This window comes from Macaca nemestrina, chromosome 1, assembly GCF_043159975.1.
Source record: "Macaca nemestrina isolate mMacNem1 chromosome 1, mMacNem.hap1, whole genome shotgun sequence".
Lineage (NCBI taxonomy): Eukaryota > Metazoa > Chordata > Mammalia > Primates > Cercopithecidae > Macaca > Macaca nemestrina.
This window is the reverse complement of record NC_092125.1, coordinates 3220214-3239717: the sequence shown is the minus strand read 5'-3', so window position 1 is coordinate 3239717 and position 19504 is coordinate 3220214. Positions and strand designations below refer to the sequence as shown.

At 41.4% G+C, this 19504-nt stretch overlaps 1 protein-coding gene across 16 annotated transcripts in view; it reads right to left on the bottom strand.

The window, feature by feature from the left end:
• LOC105474705 (SET and MYND domain containing 3) overlaps positions 1-19504 on the bottom strand; it is an 813173-nt gene that overhangs the window by 225007 nt on the left and 568662 nt on the right. For all 16 annotated transcript variants that reach the window (XR_011607705.1, XM_071069323.1, XM_071069331.1 and 13 more), the window contains 3 exons: positions 14687-14754; positions 12702-12804; positions 312-422 (listed from right to left, as the gene is read on the bottom strand). Coding sequence is in view for 15 of the 16 variants with exons in the window: in XM_071069323.1 (XP_070925424.1) it covers positions 312-422; positions 12702-12804; positions 14687-14754 (282 nt within the window). In the remaining variant the exon portion in view is untranslated. The remainder of the gene's footprint in view (positions 1-311; positions 423-12701; positions 12805-14686; positions 14755-19504) is intronic.

Here is a 19504-nt window from a genome sequence, read left to right as displayed (position 1 = left end):
CAACCTGCTTACTACATATGTTCTACTAGCACTCTGTCCTTCACCCATCCTTTTAATTACATGTTTAATGCCTACATTCCCACGTGACTCTAAACTCCATAGATCCTTGCCTTTGGTTAAATCTCAGCTTGGTGGGTGACAAAAGTTCCAGGAAACAAAATATATGCAGTTTGATGAGTTACTTTATGTATCTGTTTCCTACCATGTACTGAGGGTCATTACTTTTGGGTTTATGAAACCAAGGTGGGGTTCTCTGAAGATCATTGAGATTTTGCCATGGAAGTGTTTCAATCTGGTTCCATACTACATACCTTGTCCTGGGTTTGGCAACGGAAACAGTCACATTCAAAGCAGTATTGGTCCCTCAGCTGCTTCCGGCGCTCCTCGCTGGTCATCAGCATATCCAGGTAGCAGATGGTGAGCTGTGCAGGCCAGAGAGAGGGAAGCGTTGACACATCTGCTGTGCTCATTTCTTTAACAAATGGTTACTATTATTGCTAATTATTGGAGTAAAACTTGTTTTTATTATAAATCAGAAATGTAAGAGAGAAGTTACCACTCATAGTTTCTCTACCCAAATAATCACATGTAAATTTTTAATCTACTTCAGTCTTTGTTATGTGGTAAGTACATATGGATCATATATTTAAAGAATGGGGCTTATGATCTCTACCCACTTTTGTATGTTACTTTTTTTTCACTACAGTTAAATATCAAGAGCTGCTGTATGTTTGGTATTACTAAGGTTTGCTAATAAATTCTATAACCATTAGCAATCAGAGAAGCCAAATTAATCCTGGCAACCAAAAGGGTGGCAGATGATACAGCCAGATTGCTCTTAAATTCTAACCAATTCTATAGCTGCCTCATGGAATTTAAGGTCATCCAAATTTGGTATCTTTGAAATGAGAAAACAGTTCTCTTACTTGTAACTAGGTTTAAAAAAAGGTAGAATAATTTCCAAATAGGGGAGAGTTTAACTTTAGAGTAGCACCGCTGATGGAAGCATTTAACTGACTGCCTTACTCCCTTTCGGAGAAGCATCCCCTGCCTCGGAGGGTGCGGGTTATGAATGAGAGGATGTATTTAAAGGACTCCTCAGACACGCTCTAACGCTGAGTCCCCTTTAAGTCACTGGTCTTTAGGCAACATTATAATGCTTAAAGCATTTTGCACTTGATTAGATCTCTTATGAAAGTCTAATTCAAAATCCGGAAGACAGAATGCTTGATCTTCCCGTCAACCTGTTCCATCTCGGCTGGAACATTCCCACTCTCAGTTGACAGGAACTCATCTTTTGTCTTATCCAAGTTGAAGCCTCAGAGTTATCCTTGACTTTGCTCTTTCCTTTACACCTACCATCCAATCCACCAGGAAATTCTGCGGCCTCTACCTTAAAAATCACCCAGAATCAACCACTTTTTACCTTTTCCAATGCTACCACCCTGGTCTGAGCCATCATTACCTCTTACCTGGAAAAGGTAACAGTCTCACAACTGTTCTCCCTGATTCTTTCTTTAGACCCCTGCACTCCACCCCCTAGCCAGAGTGGTTCACTTAAAATATGTCAGATGACATGTTCTGTTCGAAACATCACAACGCTTCCCCACTTTGCCTGAGTAAAGGTCAGGTCCTTCTAACTCCCCAAGTGCAACTCAAGTATGGGCCCTGCATTGGTGCTAGTGCACACTGTGGGTTACCAGTCCATGATGAAATGAGTAAAGAAACCAAGTCAATATTGAGAAATGTTTTTTACTAATTTGGTAAGGGTAATTTTAGGTGACTCTAACAACAAAACACTGGGCTTTTTTTTTTTTTTTTTTAATACGACAGGGTCTCACTCTGCCACCAAGGCAGGTATGCAGTGGCATGATCACAACTCACTGCAGCCTCAACCTCCTGGACTCGGGTGATCGCCCCCCTCAGCTTCCCAGGTAGCTGGGACTACAGGCGTGCACCACCACACTGGCTAATTTTCTGTCTTTCTTGTAGAGATGGAAGTTTCGCCATGTTACCCAGGATGGTCTTGAACTCCTGGGCTCAAGCAATCCTCCCTCCTTGACTTCCCATGGGATTACAGGTATGAGCCACTGCACCCAGCCATTTTATTTTACGTTCTCTAAATTTTATTTTTCTAATATTTTCACTAGATTTTATAAAAACACTGGTCTGTAACAGACTAGGAAGGAAAAGAAACACTGGTCCTTCGTCGTAGGTGGTTAGAGAAGCAATGGCTTCACATAATCCCACCTGTTCCCTCTCATTTCCCACCTCCCTTGTTGCTGCTCCACCAGGCTGGCCTCCTGTCTGGCTCCACACACACTCCTACCTCAAGGCCCGTGCACTGGCTGTTCCCTCTGCCCTTCCACCCTGTCTACTGTGCCAACCTCATCGCCTTTGAGTTTCAGTCAAATCCCACTTTCTCATTCAGGTCTAACCTCAATGCCCTATTAAAGGTAACAACCCAATTCCCTTCCCTTCTCTAGTTTTTTCTTTTCCTGTATCATGTATCAGTTTGTACCATACTGTATAAATTACTTCTTTGCTTTGAAAAGTAGAAAGTAATCATGGGGGTATGTGTGGTGGGGGAAGAAGTGAAGACTTTAGGAGAGCAAGAAGGCAGGATTATCCACTGAAGGAGAAGCAAAAAACGCCCCAGAGCAAAAAACTCCATGTGGTTTTTCCTATACTTAAAGCATCTCATGTCTACAAAGCATGACCTTACTTGTTTGAAATCATGGTGGGGCAAAGGCGGCCATCCTCTTTGGCAGACAACGAAGCTTTGGGAAGGACTCTCTCAAGCTGTCGGGGTGATGGTGGATGGCTGGGCTGGCCAGCCAGATCTGTGAAATCCACCATGGCCATCACCAAGGGGACAGCAGCCACAGGCTGGCTCTCCATAGATTCTTCACATTAGGCAACCACAACACACTGCTCCATAAACAGAAATGAGAGTATCTGCCCCAAAGAGATGCAGATGATGATGTTACTGAGTATCTACTGCTCGTGGCGAGGCAGCATTGCACAGTAAAAACTAGCAAAGGTCTTGGGTTCAGATACCACTGAAGGCTGCACCCAGATCTCTTGATTTCAGTCTGATGCTCTTTTTCCTTTAACATGGCTGCTTCTCATACTTGGCAGGGAGAGAGGGCTATAGAAGAAGCTGGCGTCTCTTAAGGCATTTCCATAGCACCCTCAAACCTAAAATACTAACACCTGTGTTAGGGAATGTTTGGTGGCAACTGAGATCCTTCAGCTGAGACAACAGTCACTTTTTGATTTTCTCCATGTTTCTCTTGCTTCATGATCTGAAGCCAGGATTGCCTCTGAGGCACAGAGGGTCACCACAGCGGGCAAGTTCCTCTCATTTCTAATGAATGCTATGTTCCAAATTCCAAATAACCTATTTCCAAGCACACTTTTTGAAACAGCCTATGAGTTAGTCTGGGACAGTAGATACATTCACCTTATCCTAGCAGGCTCTGTGGGTCCCAGTGTCCTTATAGGAGGTGAAGGAGCAAATGAGTCCATCCCTATGTCCCCTCTTGGGTTAACTCTAGGACGCTAATTCTGAACCCAGCCCAATGGCTCTTAGTCATCAACTCCCATTATCCAAGCAGGTAAATGGACAGTAGTTATTGGGTGATTACAGTATGTCCAGCATGAAGCCACTAACTCCAGGGCCTGTCACACCAGAAAAAAATGTGCTTGACTAACCTAAGACTTTATTACAAGGGCCAAAACTCATTAGTGATCTTTTCAGGCAGTGAATGGGCAACAGGAGACTAGTTAATTCATTTAACCCCAATAAACTGACTCTTAAAGCCTCCCTCGGCATACTGTAACTGCCTGAACTACTACCTGGACTATGCAATGGCTTTCTAACTGGCTTCCCCGCCACCTTCAGTGTACCTTTCATGTTCTAAACTGCTTTGAGAGGGATCTTCCTAAAACCCCCATGTGATCACGTCATTTCTCTACATGAAAACTTTCGACGGTTTCTCACTGCCTATGAATAAAGGCACACAAGGCTTTCCCTCAGCTAATTTTCTGTCTGCCTTTCTAGTCTCCATGTCTCTCCCTGAACCCCAGCCTGTCACAGTTATGTACATTGCTAGACCTCTGAAACAATGAACACCATGCCAACACGTGTCTGGGCATCACTGCCCAAGCGAGCCTCTCCTCCACACTCAGATGCCAACATCGTGTGTCTGGGCATCACTGCCTAAGCGAGCCTCTCCTCCACACTCAGCTTACTGACAGCCTCTCATCCTCCAGGCTTGGTTCAAATACACCTCCTTCCTATGGCGACTGCCCCATTACCTCAGAGAAAGTGGCCCCTTTTTGTGCTTCTTATATGCCAATGAAGTCTGCAGAGTATCTGGTTATCAACTGTGAAGGGCTTAATGGCAAAAATATTTTATTCTTATTTTTGGGAAAAAACAGCCAGATTACTAACTGGTAATGACAGCTAAAAGCATGTTATTAGCCAAAGATAAAAACTTTTATTAAAGACTCATTGACTCACCAGTTGTAACGGAATATCTGCTCAGTAAATGCAGGGCTCATTTAGAGGGAATATATATATGAAACTTGGCCATTGATCAGTAGACACCTTAACGGCACTAAACAAAATTGTATTAAAATATTAATGCCACTGACCACTGCTTTGCCATTTTCGTGCAGCTCTTAGAGAAAATGCAGTAATTCATTTCTGTCATTAGAGTAATATAATGAAGGAGATTTTCTAGATCTTGAATACATAGTTTACATTAAAATCTCAAGACAAAATGAACTCCTTTTCCATGAAACCATCTTTTCATTGACTACAACTGAGTGGATAAGATAAGCAAGTTAAGGCTGGGCGCCATGGCTCACGCCTGTAATCCCAGCACTTCGGGAGGCCAAGTTGGGGGCATCACGAGGTCAGGAGATGGAGACCATCCTGGCTACTATGGTGAAACCCCGTCTCTACTAAAAATACAAAAAATTATCCAGGCATGGTGGCGGACGCCTGTAGTCCCAGCTACTCGGGAGGCTGGGGCAGGAGAATGGCGTGAACCCGGGAGGTGGAGCTTGCAGTGAGCCGAGATTGCGCCACTGCACTCCAGCCTGGGCGACAGAGCAGACTCCCTCTCCAAAAAGAAGAAGAAGAAAAAGACCAAGTTACAATTAGACCTTGTTTCATTTCTAGAATTCCGTGATCACAGTTAACAAATGTTTCTGCTAATACTGGCTCTGAACTGGAAAAAAGCCTGAAAACTATAACTTCTTTTTAAATCAAACCAGAGTATCATTGTGTCTCTTCTTGTTTCACACATCCTGCTAATTTTACCTTCTAAACATTATATTCTTCAGATACCCTGTCACAAGCACCACTGAGCTCCCCCTGACTTTGGGCTACCAATGTTATCTCTTCCCTGGATTATCACATCACCCTGACCCTCATTCTCCCAACCTTGCCTACACATAGAAAAGTGGTCACACAAAACTAGGCAGTGGGGAAAGGACATCCTATTGAATCAATGGTGCGGGGCGGCTGGCTAGCTATATGCACAAGACACCTACCTCGCACCATACATAAAAAATTCAAAGATCAAAAATGTAAATTTAAGACCACAAGCTTTATGGACCCTAGAAGAAAACCTAAGAAACACCATTCTGGACATCAGCTTTCGGAAAGAACGTATGACTAAGTCTTCAACAGCAATTGCAACAAAAACAAAAATTGACAAGTGGGACCTAAAGAGTTTCTGCACAGCAAGAGAAACTGTCAACACAGTGAACAAACAACCTACAGAATGGGAGAAAATACTCACAAACTGTGCATCTGACAAAGGTCTAATACCCAGAATCTATAAGGAACTTAAGCAATTCAACAAGCAAATAACCCGATTAAAAAGTGGGCCAAAGACATGAGCAGACACATTTCAGAAGACGACATACCAGCAGCCAACAAACATGTTTTTTAAATGCTCCACATCACTAATCAGGGAAATGCAAATCAAAACCACGCAATGAGATACCATCTTACACCAGTCAGAACGGCTATTACTAAAAAGTCCAAAAATAACAAGTGTTGGTGAGGCTGCGGAGAAAAGGGAACACTTACACACTACTGGCAGGAATGTAAATTAGTTAAGCCACTGTGGAAAGCAGTTTGGAGAGGAGCTTAGAACTACCATTTGAGCCAACAATCCCATTACTGGGTATATACCCAAAGAAAATAAGTCATTCTACCAAAAACATCCATGCACTCACGTATTCATCACAGTACTATTCACAATAGCAAAGAAAGAGAATCAACCTAAGTGCCCATCAACAGTGCACTAAAAAATGTGGTACATATTCACCATGGAATAGTATGCAGCCATGAAAAAGAATGACATCATGTCCTTTGTGGCAACATGAATGCAGGTAGAGGCCACTCTCCTAAGCCAATCAAGGCAGAAACAGAAAACCAAACACAGCAATTATAGATTTCTCATAAATTGTGGAAACAAATATTTAGAGAATCTATCAAACCACTCACCCAATGTTCTCACTTATAAGTGGGAACTAAACATTGGGTACTCATGGACATAAAGATGGCAGTGACAGACACTGGCACTACTAGAGAGGGAGGTAGGGTAAGGGGTGAAACACTGCTGGGTACTATGTTTACTACGGCGGTGAAGGATCCATCATACCCCAAAGCTCATGTCGTGCAATACACCCACACAGCACACCTGCACATGTGCCCCCAAATCTAAAATACAAGTTGAAATAATTTTTTAAAAAATCACAATTAGGTTACTAAAGCATTCTTTTGGTTTAATTCCAAAGGTAAATGAATAATTATATTTCTTTTACACTTATCCATTCTTAAGAATGGGACAGGGACTTTTATAATGAATTTAACAGTGAAATCACAATTCAGTAATTTATTGAATATAATAAAACCCTGTTAAAAGTAATTTTATCATCTTAAGCCAAAAACAAAAATCAAACTTTTATGGATTTATATTCAACAGCCTAAACCTGAAAGCACCTGCTCATTGCAGACTTCAAGGTACCGTTATGTAAAGTGAAACTGGCCATAACACTTTCAGCTTCAATTTCAGAGGAGCATGTGTTAGAACAAAGACTGCTTATAGAAAATGTGAATTTAAGAATGGAAAGTCATCTGTGTGGATGTCATCATGGACCAACACTTCTACACACAAACCAAATGTTATTCAACAGATTTAGCGATCTTTCTTGCCAAGTCCAAACATCAGCCAGACCACCTCCGCCAAAGACCAATTCTTCTGCTTTGATACGTGAGATGAGATCTATTTACTATACTTTTGATAGATTCAGTAAATATTTGTTTCCACAATTTATGAGAAATCTATATTGTTATATAATTTTTTTGACACTCACCATCTGAGCTCTACTTTTCCCTTCAGGAAACTCTAATCATAAGTGGAAGAAGAAAATCACTATCTATTAAGTGTCATGTGCTGGGCACTGTCCTAGATAATTAATTTGTGACTTTGATCCTGAGAATGAAGCTTTAGTAACCCCCTGAACACTGCATAGTAGTAAGTGTAGCACTGAACAAGTAATTTCCCAGTTTAAACCTTACATTTTCTTCCATAAAATAAAAAAAATATGTAACATTATCTGAGTTTTCTAAGATTCCAAAGATGGTACAGACTACTTAGGTCTTATTCAATTTTGTAGTCCTTGGGTTTTGTTTTTTGTTTTTACCTATTAGGCGTCATCTATTGCTTCCTAAATTGAATCGCCCTATAAACGTCCCCTATCATCATAGCCATGGTTGTATATACAAGAAGTGAATGAAAGGCAAAGGAAACATCACATTTCAATCATATAGGTTCAATGACTTGAGACAAACTCACACTACAGCAACAGTGACTGAGGTAAAATTGAATGTACACTGAGTAAAAGGTTTAATTTGTGATATCCCAAATCTAACTCAGCAGTTAGCAGAATTGTGTGGGGTTTTAAAAATTTTCTTTAAATGTTCTATGTACAGTACGTACAATAAAAAACAGTAATATTTGTAAACATGCAGGAAAAAAAAAAAAGAGTATCTGGCCACACAGTTCCCTTGCTGAAACCCTTCAATAATATCCCATTGCCCATCCTTCTCCCTTCCACAAATATTTACTGGGCGCCTCCTATAAACCAGACAATGTTATGAAACCTTCAGCTAAACCAAGGTCTGTAATGAGGCCCCCAGGGGGTTTGTCAATCTGATCCCTACATATTCCCTCAACTTCAGGTCACATCTAAATTCTTCAGTCTATTGATGAGAACTGCTTCTTGCTCCTTGAACTTACCATTCTGTCCCTGGCCTCTGTGTCTCTGTCTACAATGCCTTTTCCAGCCTCATCCAACTCTAACACCATGGATCCTTTCAGAGTCTAGGAGTCAGTCCTCTGGAAACATCCCTTAGCCACTCTCCACTCCCTCCCCTTACTAATCACTTGGGTGCCCCGGCTCTGAGCTTCTATAAGCCCTGTGCCCATTTACACCAATGTGCACCTTAATTCTATTATTGTTTATTGTATCAGTTTCCTCAACTATACCTTGAACTCTAGAAGGCAGGGCTGGGTCTTAATAATCTTTGTATTAGAGAAGGTTTCTAAAACTGCTACCCAACTCCTGACATCGAGTAAACATGCAGTGAATTTGTTTAATGGTTTAGCAAATAAGATGACTAAGAGAAGAAACAGACTGTCTTAATGCCAAAAGACATCAGATTAAGACTGACATTAGGGACACTAATGAGTTCACCTTCTTTCAATCACAGTTCTCCCAGTTGATATGGCTCCAGGGAATGCTGGCGCCAATGGCATTATTCATAACAGCCACAAGTTATTTTAACCACAACTCCCATAAGACTGCTTTGGACTACCCAGCTTTCCTCCCTGATTCATGTTTTATAAAACTATCAGACCAAATGAATTTCATATTTAAGATAATTCTGAAAAGGTAGCCAACAGCAATCCAGTCAAGTGAGCCATGACTTAAATGATATTACACATCTCTCTCTAGGAGGTGGCTGAATGGGGAGACAAAAATCCAAACTCAAAAAAAAAAAAAAGGCCCAATAACTTCGCATTACAATGGAGAGCCTTAAACAGCAAAGTACTATAATTGTTGCTGGATGCAAGGAAACTGTACAAAGAGGGTCCAAAGGATAGATTTACATAGAGAGAAACAAGGGGTAAGAAATTTCCATGGCAACTTCTGTTATCATAGACCTTGGGCAATTTTCCAGCTCTCCTTGTGTGAGGTTTGAAATGCTCCCACCTTAAACTGGCAGTAGACTGGCTTTCATATTCCCCTCCTTTCAGGAGCCATGGGACACCCCTGAGGACTGCCAGTCATTTACAGATGTCTGAGATTCTATTCCAGCTTTTTTTTTTTTTCTGAGACGGAGTTTCACTCTTGTTGCCCAGGCTAGAGTGCAATGGCGTGATCTTGGCTCACTGCAATGTCCACTTCCCAGGTTCAAGCGATTCTCCTGCCTCAGCCTCCTGAGTAGCTGGGATTACAAGCGTGTGCCACCATGCCTGGATAATTTTTTATATTTTTAGTAGAGACAGGGTTTCACCATGTTGTCCAGGCTGAATGCAAACTCCTGACCTCAAGTGATCCACTTGCCTTGGCCTCCCAGAGTGCTGGGATTACAGGCATGAGCCACGGTGCCCAGCCCTATTCCAGCTCTTATTTTATCTTTAAGAAGTCTTGTTAATTTACTCAACAAATGTAGATTGAGGAACTTCTGCCTCAGTTGCTGTTGAGTCTTCCATTGTGAAGCCTATATTCTGACACACAGATTCCAAATAGCTCATATTAAAACTATGGGTGCCCTAATGAACACTAAAACCAAATGCAAAGTTCATGATACGAAATTATCAACATGTCTAAATTTTTTTCCCAAGGAATTTTAACTTTAAAAAAATTAATACATAATATTTATACATATTTATGGGGTCCAGGTACCATTTTGTTACATGCATAGGATGTGTAATGATCAAGTCATGGTATTTGGGTTATCCATTACCTCACGTATTCACCATTTTTGTGTGTTGGGAACACAAAATGTCTAGACTTACTCCTTCATTAATTTAAAGCTAATATTTGTACAATAAATAGGAATTACCCTCCTTAATCAATGCCTCAAAATGTCTCTTCTCATGGCTCTCCCTCCCGCTACCTCTGCTCCAAGGGGTCAGTGTGAAAGGCATAGGACATATTTTAGTTGTTGGGGGATGGCTACAGGCATTAGTTAAGCACAGGCCAAGGATGCCAAGTCTTCTCCAATGATGCAACAATCCCACACAATGAAGAACTGTCCCATTCAAAATGGCAATAGCGTCCCCACAAGAAATACCGCTGGTCATGAGACCATTTGAAAACTTATAATAGAGAGTCAATTCAACAAAAAGTTTTCAAATGCCTCCTGGGTGCAAGGCAAAGTGCTAAGAGATACAGAAATAAGACACAATTGTCTATCCTCGTAAAGCTCATAAATAGAGAGGTCTCCAAAAGAGCCATAATAACGTGCCAAAGATGTATTAATAACCACTATAAGGGAGAACTTCCTTCTAACATGGGAAATCAGGGAAAGAGTCATAGATGAGACGGTGATTGAAAGGGTATCTTAGTCCATTTTCTGTTGTTTTAACAGAATACCACAGACTGGGTACTTTATAAATACATTTCTCAGTTCTGGAGGCCGGGAAGCATGATGCCAAGAGCATGGCACCGGCATCTGGGGAGGGCCTTCCTGCTGCCTGATCACATGAGGAGGTGGCAGGAGTGTTCTCTATCTTATAAAGCCACCAATCCCATCATGGGGTTCCCACCCTGATAACCTTATTTAATCCAAATTACTTCCCAAAGACTCCACCTCCACAAACCATTAACAAGAATTTGGGGATAAAGTTTTCAACAGATGGAATCTGGGGGACACATTTAAATTATAACAAAGGGTCTCAAAGGGTGCATAATAATAAGACAAAATAGCTATAGTGGACAGAGAGGACGATGAATCAGGGGAAACATTGTTCGGCAAGACCTACAAAATGGAATGCAGAAATGTTTATTAACAAGCTGGTATATATGAAGGACTTGTGGGGAGAACCTTCTTTTTGTTGAGAAGATGTCTTGCTAAGTACCACAGGGGAAAATATCTGAGTCTGAAGGGCTTTACACTGAGGGGAAATGTCTTGTATTAGGCAAGAGGAAGGATTTGCTTGTTGCTCCAGAGATGGAAAGAGAAAGATGTGAAAACGTGAAAGCAGCACCAAAAGACAAAGTTTTATTCAACTAAGTGAAAAGCAACCATGGGAGAATGACTGGCAGCCGAGCCTAGGAAAATATAAGAAACTTTCTTTGTTGTTTCTGAAAATTCCAACCAGTTCTAACTGCTTTTGTCAGGTTACTTGGTTTTTTAAATTTGCAAAAACATCATCATCATCGACAACAGCAGCAGCCACTCTTCAGCCCCAAAATGAATATTGCTGAAAATAGTGGTTTCATCTCTTACCTGCCTTGAAGTCCTTTGTGGCCCCAGAAAAAAAAAAAAAAGAAAAAGCCAAATTCTCCATCTCACTGACATATATCCCAGTATACTTCATTCACCGGTCCTAAAATCTAGAAATTTCGCAAGTAGTTGTGTAAGAAGTGGTTTATTCCACTGAAAATCAGTTTGGGGAGAATCTGGTCAAAGCCCAATCCCTGTCTACATAAAATATGGTACCTCTGAGTTTAAGTTTTATTGGCTGAGTGCTACATAAATGCAACAAAAGTTTTCGATACTGTTTTCCTTGCAATAAATATCCACTTTAGCAAATTGGAAAGAAGGAAATGGGGTTCTGGAACGTGTAAATATCTGTAACTCAGAACTCAGCACGGGTAGTCACTGTGCAAACCCGTGCAGCCTTAGGTCACGGCCCTGGAGCAGAGGCCGTGGCAGCTGCCTTGTGAGAAGGTTCTTCACCAGAGGAGGCTGGCAGCACAGTCTACCCAACTGGAGGGTCAAGGCCAGTTCACTGCTGGAGGTCATCCTCCCTGTCCTCCATCCCCTTGGCACCTTTGCTGGAATGATCACCTAGAGATGCCGGTTTGAAAAGTCCCAGTGTCAGCCTGAGACAGTATAAGCTGTTTGCTTGTTAACACAAAGTGAACATGCAGAATTACCTTCAAAATGTAACTAGTGGCCTTTTGGGTAAAGAAGTCCTGGGGGACCCCACTCACAAACTGGGATGCCCTCCCTGCCTACGGAAGGATATGAGAGGCTGCTCAGCTGTTGCCACTGAGGAGGTTTAATGACTTCCCTGTGTGTGCATAAAACACACACCCTCTGTCACACACACAGGACAGGAACTGACTTCCCTGTGTGTGCATAAAACACACACCCTCTGTCACACACAGACACCTCTCTGTCACACACACAGGACAGGAACATTCATCATCCAGAAATACAGTGACTTCTCCCCTAAAAAGTTAGCCCATTTGTAATTTGGGAGAAGAAAGGATAGGCTGCTGGGGAGAGCTGACTGTACTCTGAGTGCCCTCAGTGGCAGAAGGACAATGGAAAGCTGTCCCCTCAGGCACAATTGGTTTTAGGGACGGGCCGAGCTGAGACGGTCTTTGATAGGAAAGGAGACCAGGGTGGGAAGCATGAGTTTCCTTACCTCCTCTCCCACCTCAATGTCCCGGACGGCTCGCAGTAAGAGGTGGGGCCCATTGAACACAATGGAACAGTTGGGGTCACAGCTGTGATTGAGCAAAGAGATACTGGAAGAAAAAGGGGGAGACGGTCACAGCTCAGCAGGTAGAGTCGAACAAACTCAATCTAACAAATGCAGTGAGTAAAACATGCCTTCCTTTGTGGGGCAGGAGCAGGTAGGGTTGACGGGACACCAGGGACTCAGTATTCAGGGTACATTCACAGAAATGTCACTCGCACACTTCCTAGGAAGTGCAATTCTCCCCAAGATGCAGGCTAATTAGGGAATTCTATCATTTAATAATTAAAAAATTTTCTGAGTCCTTTTTGGGGACTGGGGCATAGTTGATTGATTAGATAACAGTCAATAAAGCAGCCAAACATGGTCAGAAAAAACCTGACTCACAAAGAAATACTTAGAGGGCTGGGTGCGGTGGCTCACGTCTGTAATCCCAGCACTTTGGGAAGCCGAGGTGGGTGCATCATTTGAGGTCAGCAGTTTGAGACCAGCCTGATTAAACATGGTGAAACCCTGTCCCTACTAAAAATACAAAAAATTAGCCAGGCGTGGTGGTACATGCCTGTAGTCCCAGTTACTCAGGAGGCTGAGGCAGGAGAATCACTTGAACCCGGGAGGTGGAGGTTGCAGTGAGCTGAGATGACACCATTGCACTCCAGCCTGGGTGACAGAGTGAGATTCCATCTCAAAAAAAAAAAAAAAGAAAGAAAAAAAAAAAAAGAAGAAAAAGAAAAAGAAAAAAAATACTCTCAGACATAATGGGATGCAACAGCCAAGATACCACTGACCTTTCCCATAGGATCTCATTTGTTGAGCTCCTTTGGAGAAATGATGGCCTTTGCTAGAACATCCACATTGAAGAATAATTAGGAGTATTTGCTCCTAAATAGAGAGCTGATGTTATTTTGTCAACTACATCCTGATGCATCCTGGGCCACGGTCCAGTCGTTTTGTTACCTTGGAGGTATATTTCTTACCGTCTGGGAAACACACTGGATTTAAACTGCTATGAGAAATTGACAATAACTAGAATGAGCACTTATATGTAGAAACACTTTCTTGCATTTGAGCATGTTCATCACATTTCATCCTCACAACGATCTTATGAGGATCATTTACCGGTAAAGAGGCTGCTGCACAGAAACTCAATGGCTTGCCCAAGGACATACAACTAGTAAGTGGCAATGGAATTTGGACCGGGGCCGGAACTCAGAGCCCACGCTTTGAATCATCCTATGCTACTGCCTTTTGCGAACCACCTACCAGTAGACCTGACCTACGGTTAATCACAATGGTGAGAAATAAGAAAAAAGGCTGAATTCTTAGGTTCACAATTATTAGAAAGTCTAAATTTGCATTTGGACTCTTATGGCATAAAAACAAAATGAAACTGGGCGTGACTATAGTGCTTGTGGGAAGACAGTTTCATAGCTCAGTGGGAAGGTTCAGCTCAGCAACGGCTGGAGAGCGCGTTCAGGGGCCAAAGCCTCAGAATTTTCTTGCCCCCTTGAGTGAAGGGGCTCAGAGTACGCCAACGCGAAAGACAGAATGAACCCAACTGATGCGTACGGCAAATCCGGTGAAATAATCACGTGCTTCAGCTCAGGAAATCGGGGAATAACCAAAAATCAGCCTGATGGCTAATTAGCACTCACCGTCCTCAACTTCTTCACCCAAAGTCCCCCTGAGAATAAGAATTTAGTTCTGAGATCTGCCCCTTTGTTAATACCACAGCATATAATGTGGGATTATAAAATTGTTTTCCTTAAACTTAACATTTTCCATTTTATTTTTTGTAATTTATTGCTAAGTTTTAAGCTTGGCTCTTGAACAAGCTGCTGAAGCTGCCTTTGTAACTGCCTCTAAAGGGCTGGGGATTTGGGTGGGAATGAAAGTGTGTCTTCCAGTAAATGAAGCACCATACACCATACCTAGGATACAGGCCAACACCGACTTCCTGCATCTCAGCATTACAGATGGTGAAAGAGTTGCAGATCACCTGTAAAAACAAGGGGGAAAACCATCAATATTACCAGAGTCACTTAAGAAACTTCGTAGCCAAGAGAATGAAACTTTTCAAAATCAAATGTAGGAGCATCTTAGTAGTGTGTAAGAAAGATCCAAGCCAATCATGGATGCTCTTTGATTTACAACAGAATTTATCTGGGATATACTCCCCCTAACAACATGAGTTGGTTAAGTGCAGAAATACCAACTTCCTGGGGGGGGAAAAAAAACCAGACTTAAACCAACACGAAACCATTAATTTCAGTATCATTATCCACTACACCCAAAGTTACAGTTACATGAAATGTTCGAAATTCAGAATACAGATAAGCTATTTATTGAAAACCAGACTCCTACAGTATCATGATTTTTTCACTCAAACTGCATGCAGTTTCCAAATGCCACCGTGTATCTGTTGAGTAATGGCAACTTGTCTCTTACTCCCACAAAAAGCAAAGTATTGGCTGGGCGCGGTGGCTCACACCTGTAATCCCAACACTTTGGGAGGCCAAGGCGGGCGAATCACGAGGCCAGGAGATCAAGATCATCCTGGCTAACACGGTGAAACCCCGTCTCTACTAAAAATACAAAAAAGTAGCCGGGCGTGGTGGCGGGCGCCTGTGGTCCCAGCTACTCAGGAGACTGAGGCAGGAGAATGGCGTGAACCCGGGAGGCAGAGCTTGCAGTGAGCCAAGATCGTACCACTGCACTCCAGCCTGGGCGACAGAGTGAGACTCTGTCTCCAAAAAAAAAAAAAAAAAAAAAAAAGCAAAGTATCCCGAGTGAGCCTGTAATGCGATACACGTTGATGAAGACCACAGGGAGCACCGGAGGTCATTTAGTCAAGCCATGGCATTTACTAGGAGTCCCATCACTAGGTATACGGCACAGTCCTATGTCTTACGCGGGGATGGAGCGAAAGCAGTAAAAGACACAATCACTGTGCTCAAGGAACTTAAAAACCTCGTTTGTGAAAGAAGTTGATGTATGAGGTCACACAGAACCATGGAAAGAGCACTGGACCAGAATCAGGATATCTAGATCCTGGCTATAATCACCCCTTCAGACAGGTGCGAGGAAAAGAGCAGTGAAGAACAAAACCAAAGTCCCTGGCCCTGTGGAGCTCAAGTTCTAGTTGAATAGACAGATTAAAAAAAAAAAAAAAAACCCAACGATAGAAAAATGTCACTTGTAGATAAATGCCAAGGAGAGAAACAAGGTCCTTGCAGAGAACAAAAGTTGTCAAGAAAGCTCTTTAGGATTAGTTGTCATTTAAGCAGTGACCTGAAGGGACTGATGAAATGAACGTGTGTATTTATAGGCGATAAAGGTTCCTATCAGGAGAAAGACCAAGCGTAAAGGCCCTAAGCTAGGAATGCCCGTGGTTACAGGGGAACAGCAAAGAGGCTAGTGCGACCAGGGCAGAGTGGGTAAGTAGAGGGGCAAAATACGAGCTCAAAGAGGGAGTGAGGTCATTTAGGGCCCTACCGCCACGTTTGGGTTTTGCTCTGAAGGAGACAGAAAGCCACTGGATTTTGAGCCAAGGCGTGAAGGAGTCTGACTTCTGCTTTCAAAGGATCGTTCTGGCTGTTGTGTAGAGAATGGGCCATAAAAAGGTGAATGGAAGAGGAGAAAATGGTTAGGAAGTCACTGCTGGAGCCCAGGTGGTAGACAACGGTGGCTTGGAGGTCAGTGGTGGAAGAGGTGGGCGACACAGCCAACACGACTCACTGCAGGACGGCATATGGGTAATGAAAGAAGTCAGGATAATGCTTGAGTTTTTGGCCTGAACAAGTGGAAGATCATAGCTACCATTTATTAAGATGAGGAAGAATTTAACAGGAACAAGTTCAGTTACAAGGAATTGAGGGGAAGTCCAACAGTTCTGTTTTGGTTAGGTTACATTTGAAATCCAAGCAAAGACTAAGAACGAACAATTGGAGTTCACGAGAGGCCTTGCGCCTAGAGATATAAATTTAGGATGAAACATGACAAAGGTCATCAAAAAACAGAAAAAGGAGAAGAGGCTAAACATTTGAGATGAACCAGAGACTACAAATGGATGCTGACTTGTTATAAAATTTCTGTGGAGGAAAAAGTGATGACAAATTTCTCAAATCAGGTTTACATGATAGAACACGAAGCATGAAAACGCGTTGAGTCCTTTGAGACTCTTCCACTGCTCCAAACAGCTCTTACATGAAATCTGGTGCAACGTATCAAGATTTGGCTTTTTTTTCCTCTAAATATGTGATAAAATTGCAGTTTCAAATCAAGAGAAAAATTGTACATACATATTTGTAAACGAGTACTAAATTGCTTTAAGGACATCTATTTTGCATTAAGCAGCAACAGTATATTGTCTATATATACTTATGTATAAAAGAGATGGTAAAAATATAGGACAAAAACTCCTATGTTTAATTTTTAAAATTTTAAACATTTTCAAATGTGTATAATTTGGGGAGGGATATATGTTTTAACACATATTTTACAGTGTAATGAGAACTTCAGTCGAAGTAATCCACCAACAACAAAGCCAGGTCAAACACATCTCATCTGTTAACTTCTGAATCAAACCAGCATGGTTTTTTTCCTGAACTATGAAGCAAATTAATGTTTTTCAAAATAGGAAAAAATCTTTATCAGTTTTATTCCATTGGTTTATTCTGATGGATTCTGATGGAATGTTTAAGAAGGAAAAGCTAACAAAGGCAAATGTCAGCTTGTCTGTCTTCCACTGGGAAACTTTTCCTGATTTCCTAAGATGATTTTCCTCGTTAGCAGCATTTATCATACTGGATCATTATTTGCCCATTTACTTGCCATCATACACAACTAGATCATAAAATGCTTGCAGGGCAGACATAGTGTTTCATTCATCACTCTAGTCCTGTACCTGGCACAAAGCCTGGCAAACAGAAGACACTAAAGAATGTATTTCTCTTTTTTAGAGACAAGGTCTCACTCTGTCATCCAGGCTGGAGTGCAGTGGTGCGATCATGGCTCACTGCAGCCTCGAACTCCTGAGCTCAAGCAATCCGCCCTCATAGCCTCTGGGGTGTAACTGGGACCACAGGCCAGCACCACCACCCCTGACTAATTTTTTAAAACTTTTTGTAGAGAGAGGAGTCTTGCTGTATTGCCCAGGCTGACCTTGAACTCCTGGCCTCAAATGGTCCTCCCGTCTCAGCCTCCAGTGGTCCTGCCGTCTCAGCCTCCCAAAATGCTGGGATTACAGGAGTGAGCCACAGCTCCTGGATTTCATCTATACTAGTCTGAGTGTTATGTGTTAGTCTTTCTCGGCTAGTATACAGAAGGTTTAGTGTTTTGCCTACTCTCACTTTTATTTAAAATGCTGGTTCCATTCAGTACTATCTCAATTAATAACCTGACAGGAAATATTTTTGACACACACAACTGAGAGCAACAGTGGATATGCGGAAGCTCTCAGGTTTTTTTTTTTTTTTTTAAATGAAAGAGTAGGTAGATAATATGTCCATGTGTGCCCAGTAACTTGAAAGGAATTGCTCTTTATATCAATAATTAAAAGAATGGAAATAAAGCCCAGAAATAAAAGTTTAAACATTTTTCAAAGTATTCTCTTTGTGAAAACAGTTTTCTTAGGGAACTGCACAGGTTAAAACAGTAAATGAATGCATATGTCACAAAAAGATAATATTTAGAAAAGTATATTAATGGCACTATTTTAATAAAAATAAATGCAACTGGGTTAATGAATTTGTTCTAAAAATTAAGCTTGAGTATTACTTTAGAAATTTTTACTGTTTCTTAAAACTGTAAAACATATTTAAATTATTTTATTATTGCATGTAAAGTTATATTTACTTTTCATAATTTTTCCTTTAAACTAATTGAAAGCCTTCATATCCAACATTATAGTTTTTCTAGACAACAACTCTAGTGAGTTGTCATTGAGTCTCTGTGTTTTATAAAAACAACTACAGTGAAATTTAAAATGTTCTGTGAACCAAATTCTTATGTCATTTGGTTCAGAGTCTAGGTCCAGAATCTGACATTTGAGTTCTGAAGTTAACAATTCCCCTGCAGATTAGACACAAATAGCAAAATCAATACCAACACATAAAGTGAATGCCTCAGAAACCTTATAAAATAAGTGTATTACCATGTATTCAAATTTCATATTTTTCTTGAAATTCTTAGGACTAAAGGCTTTGTATTGTAGCAGCAGTTAAACTGAGATATTTGCAACACAAGAGAAATCACTGGTATGCCACTATCTTGCAATGGTAAAAATCAGAACAGCCATAAGAAAACTCACCACCAGTCAGAGCTGAGTAATTCTACACCATAACTCAAGAACCCAGCCACTTCCCAGCCCCGTCCCCCAATTACTGAATTCTACACAGCCTACTTCAAATAATCCTTCCGATTTCCAAATATATGTATAAATTTTAAAGCATATTTAAAAAGAAGGGAATTCCGTTTCTGAACACAACTGTACAGTGGTTTCTTCCAAGACAATCTGCATCTCCTTTAAAACTTCTCTGTCTAAAATGTTCAGCATTTTTAAAGCATATTTAAAAAGAAGGGAATTCCGTTTCTGAACACAACCATACAGTGGTTTCTTCCAAGATAATCTGCATCTCCTTTAAAACTTCTCTAAAATGTTCAGCACAATGGTTGGCACACAAGACTTTAGGCACATCAAGTTTACTAATTAGAGGGACTAAATGTGAATTTTCAAAACGGAGTTTAAT